The 20443-nt window shown below is 40.5% G+C and overlaps 2 protein-coding genes across 5 annotated transcripts; one reads left to right on the plus strand and one right to left on the minus strand.

The window, feature by feature from the left end:
- Window positions 1–217: 217 nt before the first annotated feature.
- Window positions 218–2719, plus strand: C2H6orf120 (chromosome 2 C6orf120 homolog). Its single transcript, XM_048935954.1, has 2 exons — window positions 218–543; window positions 1324–2719. Exon 2 carries the CDS (start codon window positions 1371–1373, stop codon window positions 1926–1928), a length of 558 nt encoding a protein of 185 aa, XP_048791911.1. The 5' UTR covers window positions 218–543; window positions 1324–1370; the 3' UTR covers window positions 1929–2719.
- PHF10 (PHD finger protein 10) lies at window positions 1932–19465 on the minus strand. Of its 4 annotated transcripts, XM_048935951.1 has the most exons (12): window positions 19336–19465; window positions 17237–17343; window positions 16914–17044; window positions 16354–16437; window positions 14881–15014; window positions 14617–14766; window positions 13583–13692; window positions 12691–12844; window positions 10140–10295; window positions 5233–5341; window positions 4781–4969; window positions 2844–3353 (listed from the first exon to the last, which is right to left on the minus strand). In XM_048935951.1, the coding sequence occupies exons 1-12, from the start codon at window positions 19402–19404 to the stop codon at window positions 3268–3270; spliced, it is 1479 nt and encodes a 492-aa protein (XP_048791908.1). In that variant the 5' UTR covers window positions 19405–19465; the 3' UTR covers window positions 2844–3267. The 4 variants fall into 4 exon arrangements, with proteins under 4 accessions (XP_048791910.1, XP_048791908.1, XP_048791907.1 ...); XM_048935953.1 differs by lacking the exon at window positions 10140–10295 and having other exon boundaries at window positions 1932–3353; XM_048935950.1 differs by having other exon boundaries at window positions 2844–4969.
- Between the last annotated feature and the right edge of the window lie 978 nt (window positions 19466–20443).

Consider the following 20443-nt stretch of genomic DNA (forward strand, 5'->3'; position numbering starts at 1 on the left):
GGTCACTATGGCAACCGCGACGCTGCCGACGGGTCGCCGAGAGGGACAAGCGCCGCTGCGCGTTGCGCAGTCACACAGGAGCAGGTGGGCGGGGCGGGTTGCCAGAGCGACGGCCGCACGCGCAGCCCAACTCTCGCGACAGCAGAGGGCTCAGTCTGCGGCTAGCGCGCAGCCCCGCCTGGGCCGCCTGCCGCGGTGCGCGGGAGAGGCGGGGAGGCGGCGGCGGCGGCGGCGGCGGCGGCGGCCGCAACGGTGGTGAGTGGCGGTTGCGGGGCGGGGCTGGGAGGCGGTGCCCGCTCGTCGCGCCGCTGTCCGGGCCGGGTTCGAGGGGAGCGGCGAAGCGAGAGGGGCGGTGCCGGGCCCGGAGGCTCTTCGGAATCGGCCTCCGCGCTGCCTCTGTGCTGCCGCTGCTGTTGGGGTGTGCCGGCCCGCCTTGGGGCGGGATCTCTCCGCGCCGCCCTGCCCTGCCGCACGTCTACGGAGCCTCGGCCTCGCAGTCGCCGAAGCCCCGGGGCGGGTCGGAGGTGAGCTGCACAGCGAAAGGTAGGTGGCTATTTTTCTGTCGCTGTTCAGAGGGGTTTTTGTTGGTTTGGAAGGTTACGAGGGCGGGGCTGTTCTCTTGTATGCTGTCGTTGCAGAACTGGGGCCTTGAGGCCCATGCCACCGTAAGCTGGGAGCTATAGAAAAGTTGGTGTGCTGTTGTTCCTCCGTCTGTCAGCTATAAAACGCGTGCGATTTAAGTGACGTTTCAGCGGGAGTCATGCGGTTTGTTTTGATGCTAGCAGGTTACCAACAGTTCAGTAGTAGCTGTCATGTTTAAGGTAATTGTACAGTCTTTGTGGAAGGCACGAAGGGATGGAAGCCATCTGAAGCTTTAAAGCACCCTTGACTGGCATTTAAATTCGGTCAGCTGCATTCTTTGGAAGTCTTCGGCAAGGTTTAGAGTGTGTTGTGTGCGTTGTGTGCAGCTGTTGTGCTGAGGCTGCCTGGGCAGCAGCGTGCAACGAGGGAAAGGGTGCGGGAGCCTTGATTGTGTAACAGCCCCTTCCCTCTCTGCCCTGCCCCAGCAGCCTGAGCTGTCGTGTAAAAGCGCTGTAAAGAGCTGAGCGTTCATATAGTAACAAAAACTTGATGAAAGTACATACGCTTCTTCAGTGACAATATGCTGCTTTTGGGCAGAGAAATAATCTACACGTCATTTAGCGCATTGTGTTTTCTCAGTAAATAACCAGCTTTTATTGAAGTTGCTTGATGTGGTCTGAACAAGAACTGATTCCTTCCAGGAATGAAATATACTAACTATAAATCGTTTTGTATTCACAGAGTACTGGACTTGACAATAGGAAGAATCAGAATAAAACGTAAGAGCCATGGCAGCACACTGGAGGAGAGTCCTGATAGTATTTGTGGCAGCTCGAGTACTATGTTTGGTAAATGCCTTTGAGGAAGAGGATGTACCTGAAGAATGGATTCTTCTTCATGTTGTTCAAGGCCAGATTGGAGCAGGAAACTACAGCTACTTGAGACTAAATCATGAGGGAAAGATAGTACTTCAGATGCAGAGTTTAAAAGGTGATGCGGATTTGTATGTATCCGATATGACTCTTCACCCCAGCTTTGACGAGTACGAGTTACAGTCTGTTACTTGTGGCCAAGACGTTGTCCACGTACCAGCACACTTCCGCCGACCAGTGGGAATAGGGATTTATGGGCATCCCTCCCACCAGGAGAGTGAGTTTGAAATGAAAGTCTACTATGATCGAACAGTCGTACAGTATCCATTTGGCGAGGCTTCCTACAATCCAGAGGAGATGGAGGCAAGCCAGAAATACTCGCACTCTACAGAAGATGAATCTCAGGATGAAGAGTCTGTTTTCTGGACTATACTTATTGGAATCTTGAAGTTAATACTTGAAATTCTTTTTTAAATTGATACGTGATGGACTAAATCACATTTCAGTTTGTGAAATTGAACATGAATAACTTTCTATAATATTTAATACTCTTTATTGTTTCCTGAAGAAGTATTCAGTTTGATTTTCGTAAATCAGAAGGAAAGTGGTGGGGAGGAAAAAAGCCATATTTAATTTTATATTGTAAGTTTTTTTTCCCCTAAAAGTAAAAGGAGCAGCAACTGTGCTATTTGCAGTATTCTTCAGAGATCAGGGCTTAAAAATGAATGTAGAGCTGGGGATCCCTAAACAGGTGCTTAGGAAAAATTAACTCTTAATGATTTTCTGTCATTAGTTTCTTGATAAAGACTGAAATACAAACTGCTGCTCTGTAGTGCGCCCTCAATTTGGAGCATATTTAAAAATAAATCCTGCTCTTCTGACAGGTTACCTTCAGTTTAACTAACAAGCAATGGCTTTGAAGCGTACTGAAGTTGAGGGATGTAGGGTGAAGGAAGAAAAAAACAGCCGAATAAGGGGATAGAGGGGCTATAATTTGACTGCTTGTGCTGTACATCAGTCATCTGTAAGCAGAGGCCTGTCCAGTCACTCACCACCTCTGTAAATCCATGACCTGAATCAAGTGCATGTTACTTCAATGTTACAGTAGGGAGGGAAAGCCTTCAGCTGTTGTTACTTGTCAGTAGAACATTCTCATTCTTCATTAAAAGCAATGCAGTATATAGTACCTTAAGCCTGAGAGGTATTTTCTTACATCTCCCTTCTATAGCTTTTTGAGATTGATTTTTTTTTTTTTTTTAATGTTTACAGTCCCTTTTTTTTCCCTGTAAATTTATATCAATAATTCAATAGTTTGCAAAGAAAATTTTTGCTGAAAGGAATTTTCAGAATATTGTAAGAAAGTCAGATTGTGTTCACTTTTTCCCTCAAAGTTAGTCTTTTCCAGGAGTACTTTTTGCCTTGTTTGAGTCTTTCAAATTAATTGCTATGCAAATAGTATGTATTTAAATTGCTCTGTAATTTTCTTTTCACAGAGCTTACAGATGAGTACACTGAAATAAATAAGCATGGTACTATAATTTTATACAAATGGTGCATGTACCATTTAAATTTCATTATATAAAGCTTTTTCTTTTCGAACAGGAATTTGACTTTTTTGTCTAGATAGCTGACAGGACGTGATTAGAGACTTGTCTCACAAAAAATGGTTATATAGCCAAAATTAAAAGTTTATTTGATAAAAAGAAAAACGCAGTGGTATTGTTCCTCTTAAAAGTGGTTGGCTAAATAGCACCAAAGTATCACTTCAATTTGTGCAGTTAAATTTTGAAACAGCAAGGTTTTTTAGGGGAGTTTAGCCTTCCTTGCTGTTTTTCCCCCTTCTTCCTCCTCTTCTGGGGATGGGAGGGTCTTTCTGACAACAATCACAAATCCAGCGACCTATGAAAAGAAAGTTATCAATTAATGGGAAACTACCTTTTTTGTATTCACTCATCTAGTTATGCACCTTTCACCATTTCAATAGGTTCTCAGCAATTTGTAGCACTTTGTTTAATGTATAAAACCAGCTCTTCTTTAAAATGTTAAGTATCTTTTCTAAAAGGTACAGAAAGCAGCATGTACAATTCACCATCCCTTGCAAACTCTCTGCATGTAACAGTTGGTTACTTTAACACTTGCGGATCTCAAGAAGGGCCAGCGCTGCTAAGGCAGTGGTTCTTAGAAAAGAAATGACAAACTACAAGGTTACAAGTTGGATTTTCATATGAATGACCGCAGTTCAAGGTTATGGGTGGTTACAGCAGAAAAGAATGATGGCAGTTGAAGAATGTTGCTATTGTGCCACAGGCTAGGAGGGCTTGTTTCCCAAACTAATGTGAGTTATTTCAGTGCAGTTGGGCAGCACAGATTAAAGTGCTGGCAGGGGCTCAACACCAGACCTTGTACTAAAACCTGTTAATGGAGGGAACAGTAACAGCTTGAGCAAAGAGCAGGAATATTAACTATTTATATTACAACAGCTGGAATCTCAAAAGCTGCTTTGCTCATTTTAAAGTTTTGTAGGAATATTATCTATTTTGCTCAGATTCTCTCCTTAAGTCAGAATGAAAGCTGAATCAGCCACAGAACCCAGACTGACGTGAGAGCAAGCTCTAGTGCTTTCCCAAATGGGAATATATATTTGAGGTAGTAGTTACAGGGAATACTGTCGCTGAATACGTCATCACAAACATAGCATGGATTTAGTATCATGTGAAAAGCAGTGCTGCTACCAGTTTGCCACTGAAGTTTTCTTTACACAGCCTTGAGTTGGCCAGGAGATACCAATGAGCAGGTGATTCAAAGGTATAAGCTGTCTGAAATTTAGGTACCTCACTTCCAGATATGACATCTGAGAATAAAAAGGGCAAGGAAAGGTGTTTAAAAAAGGTGTTTACAAATACTATATTAAGCATACTTTTTAATTTAGAAATTAAAATAATAGCACACTTCATTAATGTGAAAGCTGTATTCCAGCAATATGCAGCAGTACAGGTGTTTTTACAGGTTTAAGAAAAGAGATGATTATTCTCAGTATTCTGTAGAAATGTATATTTAAAACAAAATAGCTCCAAGTGGGTCTGGATTTTGTTGTAAAAGCCAATTATATTTCCTATTGAGGAACTGCCAGGTTAAACTGTGCACAAGTAAATATACAGAAATAAAGCTTATGAAAAAATGGGACCCTGCTGGATGCTTTCCAACACTATTGTTCATTCTTACCCTTCACACTGCTTTTAAACTTCTTTCAAAAAGCAACACATCTATTCTGACAGAATCCCCAGGACTCAGAGGAGGTGGGAAGAGAACAATTAAATCTTTATTACCTGAGGGAATAGCGTCAAGCCCCACACAAAAAGTGTGATAACCACGGTCACATACATCACAGAACATCATTTCTTCTTCATGGTGAGGCTGCCCACACATAATGCATGTTTTACACTCCATACATTGCCAAGGGTAAGTCTTAATCATAGCAACAAGCTCCGGGGTCATATCAAGGCAAGAAGGGTGGCCTAGATTAAAACCAATATTATTACTATGTCTGAAATGAAATGTAAAATTATTTAGACTGCTTTTACAGAAGCTGAAGCTGAGCTCACCTCCTGGTGAGATCTGATAGTGCACTGAACGTGTCAGTACATGTAACATTAGATAGGAAGCTTTAATGAAGGAGAGAACAGGCAAGAGAACTGTCGCACACAAGTACAAATACTTCCACCAAAAATCTGTCAGAGATACTCTCTTAGGAATCCAGTTAGTGCATACAGATACTTACCACTGTTGTCACACTGGGAGCAATGTATAAGAGCTTCAGCTTTTCCTTTCTTGTTGGACTCCTTACCCTTCAGACAAATTCCACATATAGCATTTGGAATGACCTTTGGCTGGAAGGGTAGAAGAGGACTATAAATTCATTCCAGAAGAATTCACAGATTTAACAGGAAACGTATCTCCTTAACTCTAAAAATTAATGATTTATCTGCTGTGTGAACCTCAGTACATAGGACAATAACTGACAATGAGTGATGTTTCAATCTTTGATGAACTATGTACAATTTTGCACTTGGCACACCTGTAGTGAGCATGGTGTAAGTTCAGCTGGAGTAGAGCATGTAGCAGTGTCTTCCCCTGAATTCATCAGCTAACAATCTTCTACATGTAAATTACATGATGTAACATTAAAAATTTCAGGGATTTTGTACTTTTTTTTTTTCACCAAAATAGAATACTTATGAATGGCCATGCAGATTTTCCATGTGGAATAAATTAAATACAATTTCCCCTTTGCATTGACTCTCTAAATATAGAAATTTAGTTACAAAAGCAATAAACTAGATTTTTGTATTGTTAGTTTTAAAGTACCTGGTTAACTGTACTATATACTGCTACCCTTCCTTATTGTGTCCAGTCATAACAGCAGTAAGAAATACACACCATTGTACCTAATTATAGTTTCATAATATTTCTAAGAGATCATCTGGAGCCTATTTGAGTGCATGAGATGCATTTAGAAGGTAAGAGAGAAATAGGAGCCTGTTAAATTGAGCAACGTTTGTGGATTAATTCTGTGTCCAAAACAAAAAGACAAACCAACAGAGTTCTAACTCAATGATGATCAAAAAAGATACAAGGCATCACTTTTTTCAGAAACATCTTCATGAGGACCAAGGAACAACCCAAACATTATGAACTTCAAACACATTTCAGTACATTGTTGAGTTTTGACTACTGCTTAATAATTTCAAACCCAATTTCTCACTAATTTCAATAGTCCTCACTGATTTTAATGACTATTGCCAGAGTTTTGAAAAGAAATGCTGCTGCAAAGGCACAGCAACTAGAGGGAATTCAAGGCATATTCCATTTTCTGTGGAACCAAATGGCTCGTCAGTAAGCAAGAACAGTCCCAGTCAAGTACCAACCATTTGTGGGGAGAAGAATGAAGTTTAATTTAAAAAAAAAAAAAAGAAAAAGAAAAAGAAAAAAAAGTATATATTTAAAAACAACAAACAAAAAACAGATCTTTTGTAATGCAACTTACAGTTAAGTGCGTCTATTGCCCGTGCCAGTTTTTATGCTAGTACCTATATCTAGTTAAAAAAATAATAATCTGAACTCATATTTAAGTAGTCAGGACACATTGCTTAAGGATTTATGAAGTGTTCCATCTGTTTAAGTAAAAACACAGTTACTGTCTCTGATGTTGACTGGTCTAAACAGTTTTATTTAAAAAAAAAAACAAAAAACACCATACCAGCTCTTCACTGGTAACTTCCTACAAAAGATGACAGAGGCATTCATACAGACTTTTTTTGCTTATTTATTTTAAAAAAGCATAGTCAACCTGTTTTATACATAAATATAATAAAACAATAAAAGAAGTCTAACATTCACAAAAGTCTCTACAAAGTAATAAATATAATGGAAGCAAAAAACACACATAAAGTCTCTTACTGTTAACTAATCTATGTGTCCTACATGTATACCTTTATATCCTCCTCCTCTCAACAAAAGTGGCACACACTTAAACTTTGTCAGTGTTGTAGCATCTACCCTTCTGTTGTTCGGCCTACATTCTAATTTATATTGTGGTTGTGTTTTTATCTATTTTCTAAGTAAATCAAGCCTTTCTAGAATAGCAAGTGCACTTCTCTAATCAGACTTCTAGTTTGTTACAAATTTGTATCTCACTGCCTTTAATATTCAGCAGCATACTCCCTTGTACTCCATCAAAACTAAAGTGAGCTACTTTCTGGTCACTGTTCTTGCATCAGGGTACGTGCATTAACACTCTGCTCTATATATTTCTAAGGTCAGACACTGATACAGGTGCATTAATTAAAACTGCTTCCATCTACACTTACTTCACTAAATTGTGTTTATTAGAAATCGTGCATTTAGGGGGTGGGTAGGATGGGAATCACAGCCTATTAATAATACAGTTCCAACAGTATGGAAGTAATTTTTTTCTTTTTTTTTTTTTTTAATAAAAAAGGGAAAAAAAAAAAGAAAGATTTCACATTTTTTAACAATTCAAGTTCTGTTATCATAAATGGCTTTTAGAAACACTATGAGGGAAGTGTTATCAAATCCAAATGGGAAGTCACAATATCCCATCGATTATATTTTGCTTTGTACATATTCATCTAATCGGGGTAAGGAAGGGGGAGGAAAAGAATGCAGGTCACATAGATGATTGCTCTGCTAGTTTTAATCTCCATGCTGCTGTGCTGCAGCTCTCAAAGTCAGCATTCCAATGATGCCATTTTTGCAAGGTCATATTCTGAACACAAAGCATTCCACTTGCATATATATAGACCCGAAATAGAAGTGTTGTAAAATATAGTTTCTCAATACGTTTCAGTTTTGTGTGCAAACAAAAAAACAAAAAAAAAAAACAAAAAAAAAACCAAACCTTTACTTTCAACAATACCCTGTGTGCGCAATTGCAATAGCCAGTCCTGCAGCAACAGAGACTTGCTACTTGTAACATGACAAAACATCTAACACATTCTAACCCTTCTTTGTCTAAGAACTGACAGTAAGAATGCCTCCATACAAAATACATTATTTCTTTTACTTAAAATTTAACTCCATGGAAATGTGTAAGTCCTGTAATACTCACAATGTGTTTCTATAACTATACATTTGCATTCTGATGCTGTAGCAATTATCCTTCAATTAAACCACAAGTAACCAAATTTACTGTCCTACAAAAATAGTCAATATTAGAGAATGATACAGAACAAAGGTATTACAAAGTTTTAGAATTCACAGGGACAACATTTTAAATCAGTTATGTCTTCAGCTCAAAGTGCCTTAACATTCAGGCACGTGTGGTATATAATTATCTGGTGTTTTTAACTGATTAACAAACAAGTCTTTCTGTCTTACCAGCTAAAGTGTCTCATATAATCGAGTTTACTGAAAGCATTTAAACACTCCCATGAACAAGAAAGCCAGTCCTCCCAACACAACATCACCACCTTGACCTATCAACAAGCTGAGGGCTGATGCAGGCAGGATACAGCTGCCACTGCAAAGATGTGGCACTGTGAATTTCCAGTAACAGATTGTTACTCATGCAGCTGGTGATTTTGAACCCATAATTGCTATGGGAATCCATTTCCGAAATGCAATGCTGTATACCACCAATGTAACTTTTTTTAAAGTTCTGTTGTTTAAAATTATTTTCTCTGTGCATTCAAAAGGCCATGCATAGATTAAACTAAATCAAATACTCAGAAATCTCAAAGTTCAGTGAAACTTCTTTATGTAAACCAGTGGCACACAATCACTAATGTCAAGGTAAACAAAGCTAAAAGAATGTCAAGTGCCATCATAGGATTTCATGTTCATGGGAACGTAGGTATGCATTCTGAGTCTACAACAATTTGCGAAGTTACATATAAAAAATAAACTTATGGTACCACAGTCTAAATCTCCATAGTTTGCATATTTAAGTTGATGAAAGACAAAACACAATCGAAGCTTCACACCTGTTATGAATTTTTAAAGTTACTGTATGCAGAGAAAATTTATCAAAGCTGTCCAATTCTTGCTGTATATTAGCTTCTTGGTTTATAGCTTATTTATTGTTAACTTGGTGCCTATAGATCAGAAACAGTTTTGAATACAGAATGCAAACCATCAACAACACACTTGCTGAGAAAGTTTCTTGATATGCATGATCTTGCCACTGACAGTTTTCTTTTTCATAACCTCACTTAACATGCGCTCCTGTTTGTTCTATAAACCTTATGTTAATTTAATGCTTTTCTTCTCTATAGGCCTATTCCTGTTCCTGTATGTCAAAGGATAATTCTCATTCTTTTCAGTGGAACAGGATTGGACAACATGTTTTAGAAGTGTTCAGTTATATTCAAAACACTTCTTGTTAAGCAGAAAAAAATAATGATAACACACGTCGATTTCTGTTTCTTCTGAAAAGTATTTTTATCAATCTTCTTACCATCTCATTTTTTTTAAATTATTCTACAGTAATACTGATAATTTGTGTCTTAGGTTTGGCAATCACTGCTTCATAGCTCAAATGTATTAACATCCTAATGAGTCAGATAAAAGCATATTGCCTACAAACTTTTCTACATAGTATGAACTACATAAAATGTTCTTTTCCATATAGTGTTAAAGTGGTTATGTAGTGTTGCCTGTACAATTGTTGCAAGCTTCTTGCCTTTCATCCTATACATCGTAACATCTCAAGATGAAAGACTATTTAAAACGAACATTATAACAACATGTTCAGCCACATCGCTGCACTTTACAGCGCTGATCTCTAGGTATGTACTAAACAGTACAAAAAATAACGGATACCAAGTGCTAGTTTTGAACTGGCAACTAATTCTGACTGGCATGTCAAAGTCAAGGCAGACAGAAAGATGTAGAGTTCCAACGACCAGTCCACAATGGATTTTTCTAATGTAGCTGCCTAGGAATCAGAGAAGTGAACAGAAACAGAGGCTGCTGAATAGCTAGAGTACAGGAGAGGCCCATGTGAAATAAAAGCAAAAAGGAAGTAAGGAAGCAAACAGATGGAGCACACAACAGGAGAGCAGCTAGTGAAGTACAGCAAGCAGAAGTTCCATAATACTGAAATACAAGTATTTCAGGGAGAGGCTGGTCAGTAAAGATGTTCAGTCAGGGGCTTTTTTCTTCTACCTTGTACCCAGGAACTGATTTGGATAATACAGAACGTTTGGAACCATCTTTTCTTGGAGTAGCACTTTTGTCTCTCGTTTTTTGTCTTCCCTGAAAAGAATCTTCCTGGTTGTCTGTGGCGCAATCACCTTCAGATACATTGCCAGACGAATTGTCCTACAATGAAAATACCATAGCTATATTTTTTACTTTTTTGGATAGACAGTCTTTTGTATGCCCCTTAGAGCCGACTTAGGTAAAAGAAGGACATCTTTCCTTCTACAAAAGTGTGGGGTACAACAAAATAAAACATCTTTTCTTGTAACCCTTATCTATTTGTTTTCATGCTAAAAGACTGGCATCAGCAATAACAGTAATGCTTTTTCAGTTATCTTGATAGCATAGTGGGATACACTAGTTCTTTGAACCATTTTCCTTTGACAGTCAGCAAGAAATCAACTGTATGCAAGATATTTATGTAACAGAGGGCCAGCAAAAAGTTAAAAGTGCCCTGGCCATGCAATTAAAGTGTATTAACAAACAGCACTAATTCAAATTTAATATGCAAAGGTTTTTTCTGCTACCCTCATCTCTCATTTTCACCAGGAGCACCCTAAATATTTCATGTGGATTGCAGCAGAAGAATGCCAAAGGCAAAACATGCTTCAACATTTAATACAGAACCAAACATAAATTTTATGCTGCAGTTAAATAATTTTGTGAGGAATGGGAAGGTGAGAAAAAGGGGAAGAGGTTCAAAGAAAGTGAGAAACCAACATAAGCATAACTGAGAGCAGCAGCACAAGATTTTTCTCAGAGAAGTGTTAATAAAAGCCTCCAAAAAGATCCAGCAGAAAATAATACAATCAATCACATTTCTTGCACTAAAAATTGAAAGGCCATGTAACAATGGTGCCCTACAGTAACAGGCATCTGTAATCTGCCTATATATGCCCAGAACCTAAAATCAAAACAGACTAAACAGACACAGAACAAAAGGAGGAGCGTAACAGAAAAGCAAAGCTAACTACATGGTAAAAAGAAATTGTATGTTTCACAGCTGTTGGGTGTTTTTATTTATTTTTTTTTTAAATTATGGCAGGGTTATTTAGGACAAGCCCATTAAAACACTACAGACCAAGAAAACTGCTACCTGACTCCAACGACAGGGAGGGGATAAAAGGAAAAAGCATATTATAGGACTCAACAGGTAGAATGGTAGGCAGCTCAGGAAAAGAGGCTTGAGAACTGTCTACCTTTGTATTCAACAGATATTTTGCCCAAACATTACCTTCCAACACCAAACTCACTTCATAAGAATCTCTTTTCAAATATTCCCTACACCTTTCCCACAGAAGCACATTTTCCTTTTTGTGTGCTCTCATTAAAAAACCATCTGAACTTCTGTGGAAAATGAAAGGATAACCTGCTCAGTGCAAACACTTTGCCATTAATAAAAATGGAAGCCAGCAGACATGGGAACTACAAAGAGGTGATTAAAGACCAACTATTAAAACAAATAAACAAACAAAAAAACCCACAACCTGGAGTATGATTAGACCAAATTTTTGTGTTGAAATTTAACATTCTAAGCTTACATTTTCTTTCCCCAAAATATAAGCAAAAAGGGCATATTAACACTATCATTCTACAAGCTGACCCCTTCCATTCTTCTTTAGTTATGAGTATTTTGTAAATATTTAACAATATGGAGAAATTTTACAATTTTTTTTACCCTCTATCAATTACCCACTATCTAACATTTTAGTCAGTTGAACTAGAAATTGTTAAGTGCATCTGCAATTTTATATTCTGTTTTTCTCAGAATTAGGGCTCAATTTTCAGAAAATGGTCAGCACCAATACACCAACAACACCAATACCAACGATTTAGTTGTACCTGGACAGCTCATCTGAAGCACAACTGTTCCTGAGTATCAACAAACACTACCAAGGCAGGTATGTGAAACTTTTGCTTATATTCCAGTAACAGTTAATTTGAAGTTTGCATAAGTAAAGAGAACATACACACCTATTAAAGATTTATCATAAAACAACAACAAAACTGCTTTCAAACTTTTCTTTAAGATGCAGCAATAAAGTAACTGTTTCTGTACTGAATACTTCCTGCTTCTACTTCATAGGAAAACACAGTAAACAAGGCTATTAAGTCCTTTCCTTTAGTGATAGGATACATTCTATGAAACTTAAATAGCAAAATATGCTGCGAACTGAACTAAAATTCACTCCTCTCAGAAATGCTAGCAGCCAGACTTGTCACTTGAGGAAAAGGCTGTAAAGAAGGAAGGTTCTTCAAAACTTATTTAAAAAGAAGAAAAAAAGGGCCTGGCATTCCAGAGGTTTGTTTGACTTACTTTAAAAACAGAGCAAAACGGAAAGTTGAAGAGAAACGTTACAAAATAGAGAAGTACTAAAAAGATGGAAATTTTGAGTTTGCAATTCTACTTCCATTTACAAACGTTAAAAGATTCTAACAGGAAATTACTGAAACTGAAAAAGGCAAAGAGAAAGGATTATTTTTGTTGTTGAAGAATACTTTCAATTTGTCTCACCGAATTGCCTTTGGTTTTCCGTTTCTCGTCACCTCGCCCTTCCTCTGCATCATCTGAATCCCCATCACTGTCTAATGCAGGCAGCTCTGGATCCAAAGGGGGTTCGTAAAGAGCTGTGTTTAATGGTAAGTAACGAAGTTCATCTGGAGAATATCTGAAGTTATTAAATAAATAAATGAATGCCTGTGCACTTTATGCATAGATATTACTCACAAAATATACAAGAAAATTAGAGAGAAAGAGTAAGAAATGTAAATAACTCCAACCCTCCTTGTCAGGGAAACACATGTAAACATGCACTTCTAAAAAGATAGGAAACTTATTTATCCCCACAAATGATAAACTATTTAGTACTTCTCATCTTTGTGTAGGCAGATAATCATGGAACACAGGAAGAGTATATTTGCAACGTTGCAAACCCATGCAATCATAAAAGGTCACCTGAATGTCTACAGATTTTTAATCAATCCATGCCAACAAGCCATATACTTTGTTTATAAAAGCACATAGCATCTGTTCTAACCCAGGGCACACAAAGAGTTGGGGTCCAAAGCAAAATAAGTTGGTAGATTCCAGATCAAGTTTCATGATTGCTGAAGGGGAAAAAACTGCAAATAAAAATAACTACAGGATAACGTCAAGATTTAACCAGATTATCTGAGCGGGCCAAATTTCAGGCACCACAATACATCAGAAGAGGGGACATCTCACAGCAAGTATTTATATACGTGATGTTGACAAAAGCCCCCATGCTGCATATTTGTTAGACTAGCAACTGCTTCAAGCATAAGAGTAATTCAAAACTTTGCTGCAAATATACTCAAATGTTTTCCACCAGCCAGATGTAGAGATCAGTGCAAAAGAAACAGCAGTTGCAATGCTTTTAAAATACCTTTTGTAGTATTCCTGGAACTGGCCGGGTATGAGAGCCACTGGATAAGGACTAACCTTTGTTCTCTCTGTAGGCAAGATTTTGTATTTTCCTTGAGGCACCTGGATAATCTGTTGTTTAACACAAAACAATGAAGTTCTTGTTTTGTAAACTTTTGAGCTTTCCTTACCCTCCGTTCCCTGCAAATATTTTGATGTGCCAGTTTTATCCCATCTACTCAATCAGAACAGCTACCTGAGCTCTCCCATGGAAAATTCAATTCATTAAAATGACAAGAGATCCCACTCACAAAACAGTGTTACAGATTTAAGTCTAAAGCAGTAATCCTGAACTTTTGTGAGAGGCATCTTTGATGTTAATTATTATTGAGGGTCCATAGTGGTAGAAGGCAGCAACAACACCATCTAATGCCAAAATCAGACTGTGCCACTATAAAATCCCATTAATAATAAAATACGTCAAGAAGAATCTTACAGAAGCCTTCTTTCTTTAGAAATGAGTCAAAGGAATTATCCACCACCTTGTTTGTAACGTATCACTGTCAGGAAGATATTACCTTTCCATAATATATACCTTACTGAAATAATTTGCACAAAATGTTACATCTAACAAAAATAAGGGCGTAAAATTTGATACTGAGCATTCTTTTAGATAAACAGCTAACTTTTTAAATAAATACATTGTTCAGAGAGAATTTTAGAAGCATTCCAAAAAAGAACTGGCCATTTACATGCACAGATATAACAACAGAAACTTCTTAAACTAAACATCCTCCGAATTTTATGTTGTTACCAGCAGATTAGAGACAACAAAGGAAAAGCTTACACGGATAGAAGTTAAAAAAAGTTTTATATTAAATGTATTTGAAATTATTCTTTTTAAACATGGTGTGAAATGGTTAAAGCCCCTATGTCTCTGTAATGAGATTAATCAGCCCCCTGAATTATAAGATTGTTAGAAAGGTTCTAAGAAACACCCTTACTAAAACATGGAGCTACCTTTTGGCATTGATAAAGAAAATTTAATTTGCCTACATGTGTCTGTAAATCAAAATAGGCTCTTCTTTCTTCCATTCGCTCTCGGTTTAAATTGCTGTTGAATTCTGCAGCTTTCTTGGCAGCTTTTTTAATATATTCTGGAACTTTACTGGCTTCTACTTTCTGTGTGTTCTGCTGCTGCATTTGCTGAAACAAAAACAACTTCATTAGCTTACACACATTTCACTACCAGTTTGTGAACGCTTTTTTATATATTCCATGTTACAGATCTGGTTCACTTCACATATGCTATTTACTCACAGAGTACTCTTTATAATGATCTGTTATTCGCTGACGTTCTTTCTCTTGCAGTATAACAGAATACTCAGCATGTTTGGCAGGGTATTCTTTAATCATAAGATCAATTACTTCATCACTACGCAAAGCTGTTAGACCTAAAATAGATAAAAGCAATAATGATGCTATCTGGCAAAACTAACTGTGGGTTATTTATATCTCACAATCATCAACTGAAGTTTTTGAGAAGCTAAAGACAATAAACTACTGTGCACAATGCCTCATCCTCTATCACATAGGAGTGAACTTATGACATTTAGCTTTCAAGGCTGATTAAGACTTTGCTTCTCCCCAAGGAGGAAAGATTCTTCTCTTGCTTACATCTACAGAACCCAAACCCCTAAGAGGCAGAATCTTTGCTGAAAGCAGGACCTGATGACATTTGTTTCAGTTTCTTGCAGTGGTGAATGGTTAGTTTCACTGCCTCTCACTATATAACTATGAGGTCAGGTTCTCTATACAAATCAAAAAAGAACCATTGCGAGGTCAATTCAGAGCAGCAAACTGCACGCAGATGCCTGATTCCTGATTAAACTGTTTCAAGTTCAGAAGTCAGAACGTGTCATTTTGCAGCTATCAAGTCACTCAGAACCCCTCTTCAAAAGCTTCCAATACAACTAATCTCTGTTGACAACAGGATAGAATTTGGCATATGTTATCACAGGGACAGTTGACGCAGCACATACCTCTACTGTATACCTGAGATAGAATACATCATTTTGCTTCTACTGGTACAAATTAGATATTGTTATATCCTGCATATTAAAGTAAAACTTTCAAGAGAGATCTCTTGAAACTTCAGAGAGATGTTTCAAGAGAGAAACAAAGGCAGTGTACCAAGGACTGTTGATTTATAAAGTGGTGTAACATCTGCACAGATCCATGGGTACACTGGGGGAAAAAAAAAAACTGACAGGCATCCTTTAATTTTTAACACACTCCAAATCACACATATTAGCAGAGAAAGAACAAATACTTGAAGTTCCTTCAATATAAAATGCATTCATGACACTGTTCTGTTGTATATACACTTAAGTGGCTTAATATTCACCCTTCTGACACCTAAGACATAAGCTCAACTCTATAAAATACACTAATGTTTGCTGAGTCGCTACTAACTCAGCTGAACAAGATAGACTTTTTAGTTTAAAAAATCATGCTGTTCTTTTTCTGTTAAGGTGAGAAAGGGTTATAAAAGCTAATTTACAACATAGGTTTTATTAAGAAATTGGAACAGAACCAAAATTTGTTTTTAACAATCAATACTGAGCATTGATAGCCTTTGGCCGATTTACACAAACTAAAAATAAAATACAAACTGGTTTTCATGTCAGAATTTACATTTTCATTTGTGAGTCATTCACTTCTCTACCAAAATGAGTCACATTTTCAGTGTGTCATTTTTTATACCATAACAAGGAATTTTTTTCCTCTTACCTAACGTGCACTGAGTCTCTGTGATAACATTTAGTTCTCTGAGGTAGAGTTTCTCCTTGTGAGACAAATCTCGTCGTTCTAAATCTTCAGAGAAAACAAAAGAAAAAAACAGCAACAGAAGTGTATAAAATTACTCAAAATCCCCCATAAACAACGTTAAAGTATTTGAGAATTTTATTTCCAAGCAACAAGTCTGCACTATACAGGAAATGGAATACAAAGATAAAGCCAGCTTTACAGTAAGAAATCACCAACAAAATACTTCAGAATTAAGCTGAGGTCAGTTTTCAAAAGCCACCTGCTGATCTAACACTCAACTCATTCTTTTGTATAGATTTTCTAGTGGCAAGACTGAAAAGTCTTAAATTACTGTGAAAACAAACTATAGGATACATTTCCAAAATGCCAGTAACAAAACAAAAAAGTACAACATACAAAACTAATTTTGCTATGATATTTTTTAATTAAATGGACCATTCTGCAGTCAAAAAGACACAGAGATTACATTCAAAATGTAAGAAGACAGAGTTTTAGAAGTAAGACTTAAAAAAAACAAATACCTGGATACTTTCTTTTAAAGGAAGTCACACCCAAATATTCACTAACTTGCTCCTGAAGCATATAGTACTCCCCTGTTTCATCTGGTGGCCACTTGTACTCTATCAGGTTTTCAGCAGGAAAATAGCTGTATCTGAGCATAAGAACAACACCAGGAGAAATCAAAGAATGCTGGGAGAAAAAGACCAATAGCATGACTCAATTCAGAAAGTTAAACAAAGAATATGAAAGAGTGGAGAAGAGCTGATGCTTCAGCATATTGAACGAAACAGTAAGACCAGCAATAAAAGTATTGGTTACTGGTATACCAAAGTACTGCTATTACCCAAGGTCCTGACTAGAAGTCTCACAGCTCCGAGAACTGTCCCCTGAGCCCATCCGCCGTCTTTTGGATGGCTGGCTGCCATCATTGGAATTTTCTTCAGTGTCATCCTGAAACAAAAATGAAAATAGATATTAATCAATTTCAAATACTGAATGGGTAATTTAAAACATCAAAAACATTCTAAGACGATATAAAGTTTAGATACACCTGAAGTACTCAGTACTATTTAATAACAGTCTACACAAAACTGGCAGGACAGTTTACACAGGAAGCATAAGAACTGGCAAACAGTTTATGGAAAGATTGAGTAGCAAAAGCTTTTTGTTTACAGAGGGATTTAAAAAAGAAACTATGGACTAGTATAGAAGTATTATTAATACAATAAATATCAGTTCAAAAAACGATAAAATACAGACAATGTTCAAAATTCTCATACTGATTCTTACTGAATTAAAGTATTAATACACATTATGCTTTTCTGAAGTGTTTGGAGCAGGTGGAGAACAACTGAAGAGAAACTGGAGCCAGTCACCATGCAAGGAAAAAGCACCCATGACTTTTTAACTGTGCTTACTGTGTCGTTTTACATTATTAATAGAAATGCAATCTTATAAACTCAATTTCTGATCTTAAATCTATCACCGTTACAGTTGTATTGGAAATGCATTGAATAGCTTATGCTGAAGTAATCTTTGCAATGAAATATTAAGAATTAGAAAACCATAGATTGTATGTAATTTATCAATGCTATTTTGCTAACTTGCAGATCTTAATCATGAAACACTTTGTGTAGTGGAAGAGCTACTGCAAGTGTCTAACTTTGTGCTAAGAACAATGTTACCATTTTGGATGTCTGCTTTAACAGCTTTCAAGCAAAGCAGGTAATTGTTGATATATACATATATATATATATATGTTTTTTGTAAGTTAGTGTCATCCCTGAGCTGATTTGAATTAGGCGGTCAGCTTCTGCTGGGCACAGAAAAATCATGTAGCTTTCATATGGTCCCATTACAAAGGAATTTTGGTCTGAGTAGTTTGACCTGGATCTCAGATTTCCATTTGGATTATAAGTGAGGGAAAAGAAATTGTTTCTCAAACAAGAAATTGTTATTTTTTCAGGTATGCTGACTGTGTGATTCTCTTACTTCCTCAGTCAGAAGTGGGACTTAGATTGCTCTTCGCTACAACTAATGAATGCCCACAGCTTATTCCTTCCTCCCACACAGCACCCTGATGCACTCTAGAGTTTAGAACTGCTGGACTAAGACATAACTCTTAAAGTCACTCTTTCCTATAGCAAAGCCGATAAGAAACTTCAAAACATTTTTCAGTAAGGGCCTCGCACAAGTTTCTCCTTTCTGCTTCAGAGTCTTCCCTTTCCGAACGCCCTGTTTACACGACACGAGCACCCACACCGCAGCAGGGACGGCTGCCTCTGCTTCCTCCTGTGCTTTCGGTTTCACTCCCAGACGGACACAAAACACGCAGAGAAATGAGGCAGGCCGGTGCAAAGAACTCGGCAAACAAACGAAAACGCTCGCAGCGCACTCTAAAGCGCGATACAGCTCAGCCACGGACTGCATCGACGATTTAAAGAAAAAAAAAAGGGACAGTTCAATAGAAAGGAGCAGCCAAAAGAGGCCTTCCCCGCCTCGCAGAAGCACGCCCAGCACACCCGCACGCTTCCCCGTTGGTTGGCTCTTTAAAGTTACAGAGCGAAGTCTCCGTACGCCAATCAGCTTCGAGAGCTCCGCCACGACGCTTTATTTTGTAACTGGCAGCCGGAACTACCCAAACCTCCTCCAAAGTGCCCACCGAGCCGTGGCCGCGCGGCCGCTCGCAGCCGGACCCAAACTTCGCGGGGTGCGGCGCTCCGGCGCGGGCGGCACTTATACGAGCGACGGCGGCCGCACGGGCGCTCAGCCCGGACCCCGCGCCACAACTTCGCCGCGACCGCGGCAGGACGCCGCGCCACCCCCGAGCCCGGCGCACGCCCCGCGGCGAGGAGAGCCCGGGCTCAGCGCGTCGCCCCGCGGGGGCCGGCCGAGGCCTCCCGCCGCCGGGCCCCCGAGCGCCGCGGCCGCCGTCGCGCTCACCTTCAGGGATTGGTTGCCGGGCGTGGCGGGGTCGCTGTCGCAGAGGCGCGGGGACAGGACGGCCGCCATCAGCGCCGCGGGGGCCGCCGCCGGCTGGGCGAGGAGAAGCGCCGCCGCCGCGCGCCCCGGCCTCGCGCCGCGCCCGGCTCCGCCCCCCCTCCCCCTGCGGGGGGTGGCAACGGCCCCTACCGGCCAGCCCGGGCACGAGCGCGGCGCCTCGCGCAGCTCCTGCTCCGCCCCCCTCCGGGCTGCCCGCGGCGACCCCGGCCCGCGCCGCCGGACCGGCACGCGGCCCGCCCCGCCCGCAACGCCGCGCGGACCCGGCGCCGCCGTTCCGCCGCCGCTACTGCCACCACCGCCGCCGCCGCGCCCTCCTCCTCCTCCGGCCGCCGCAGCCGCCGCCGCTCGGGCGGCCGCGCGGCCCAGCCGCGAGCGCGGGGCCGATCCGCCTCGGCAGCGCTTGGGCAGCAGCGCGGCGCGCAGGGGCAGCATCCCCCGGGCGTGGTGGGCGCCGAGCGCCGCCGCCGCCGTCCGGCGCGGGAGCTGGCCCCGGCAGGGCTGGGCTGCTCCGTCTCCGGCACGTCAGCCGGGGACGAGCTACGTTTGTGAACCATCCACCAGCGCAGGAGGGGTGTACGGGGGGCGGGGGGGAGCACTCGCAGGAAGCCGGTGCGAGCGCTCTCCCCCCCGAGGAGGGCGCTTGAAGCCGGCCCCGCCGCTGCGCGGAAGGAGCGAGCGCGCCGCCGTCAGCCCGCACCCCCTCCAGCCGCGCCCGGCGCCGCTCCCGCAGCCGTACCTGGCAGGAGAGCCCCCGTCCGCGCTGCACTTCGGCCCGCACGCAGCCCCGCCCGCACCGCACCGGAGAACAAAGCGAGAAGCCACTCCCACGCGGGGACCGCAATCCCCCGCCTCGGGCCGCCGCGGCGGGCGGGGAAGCTGCCGCACGGCCGGCAACGAAGCCGCTCCTGCCTGAGCCTTCGGCCCGGGCACCGCTCCGCACGGACGGTACGCACGGCCCCGGCACGTTCAGGGGTAAAACCTACAGCCTCAAACATTTACGTGGAGCTCATAACAATAGAAATGGTGTCAGCGCTCCCATCCCACGTTC

This window comes from Lagopus muta, chromosome 2 (assembly GCF_023343835.1).
Source record: "Lagopus muta isolate bLagMut1 chromosome 2, bLagMut1 primary, whole genome shotgun sequence".
Classification (NCBI taxonomy): domain Eukaryota; kingdom Metazoa; phylum Chordata; class Aves; order Galliformes; family Phasianidae; genus Lagopus; species Lagopus muta.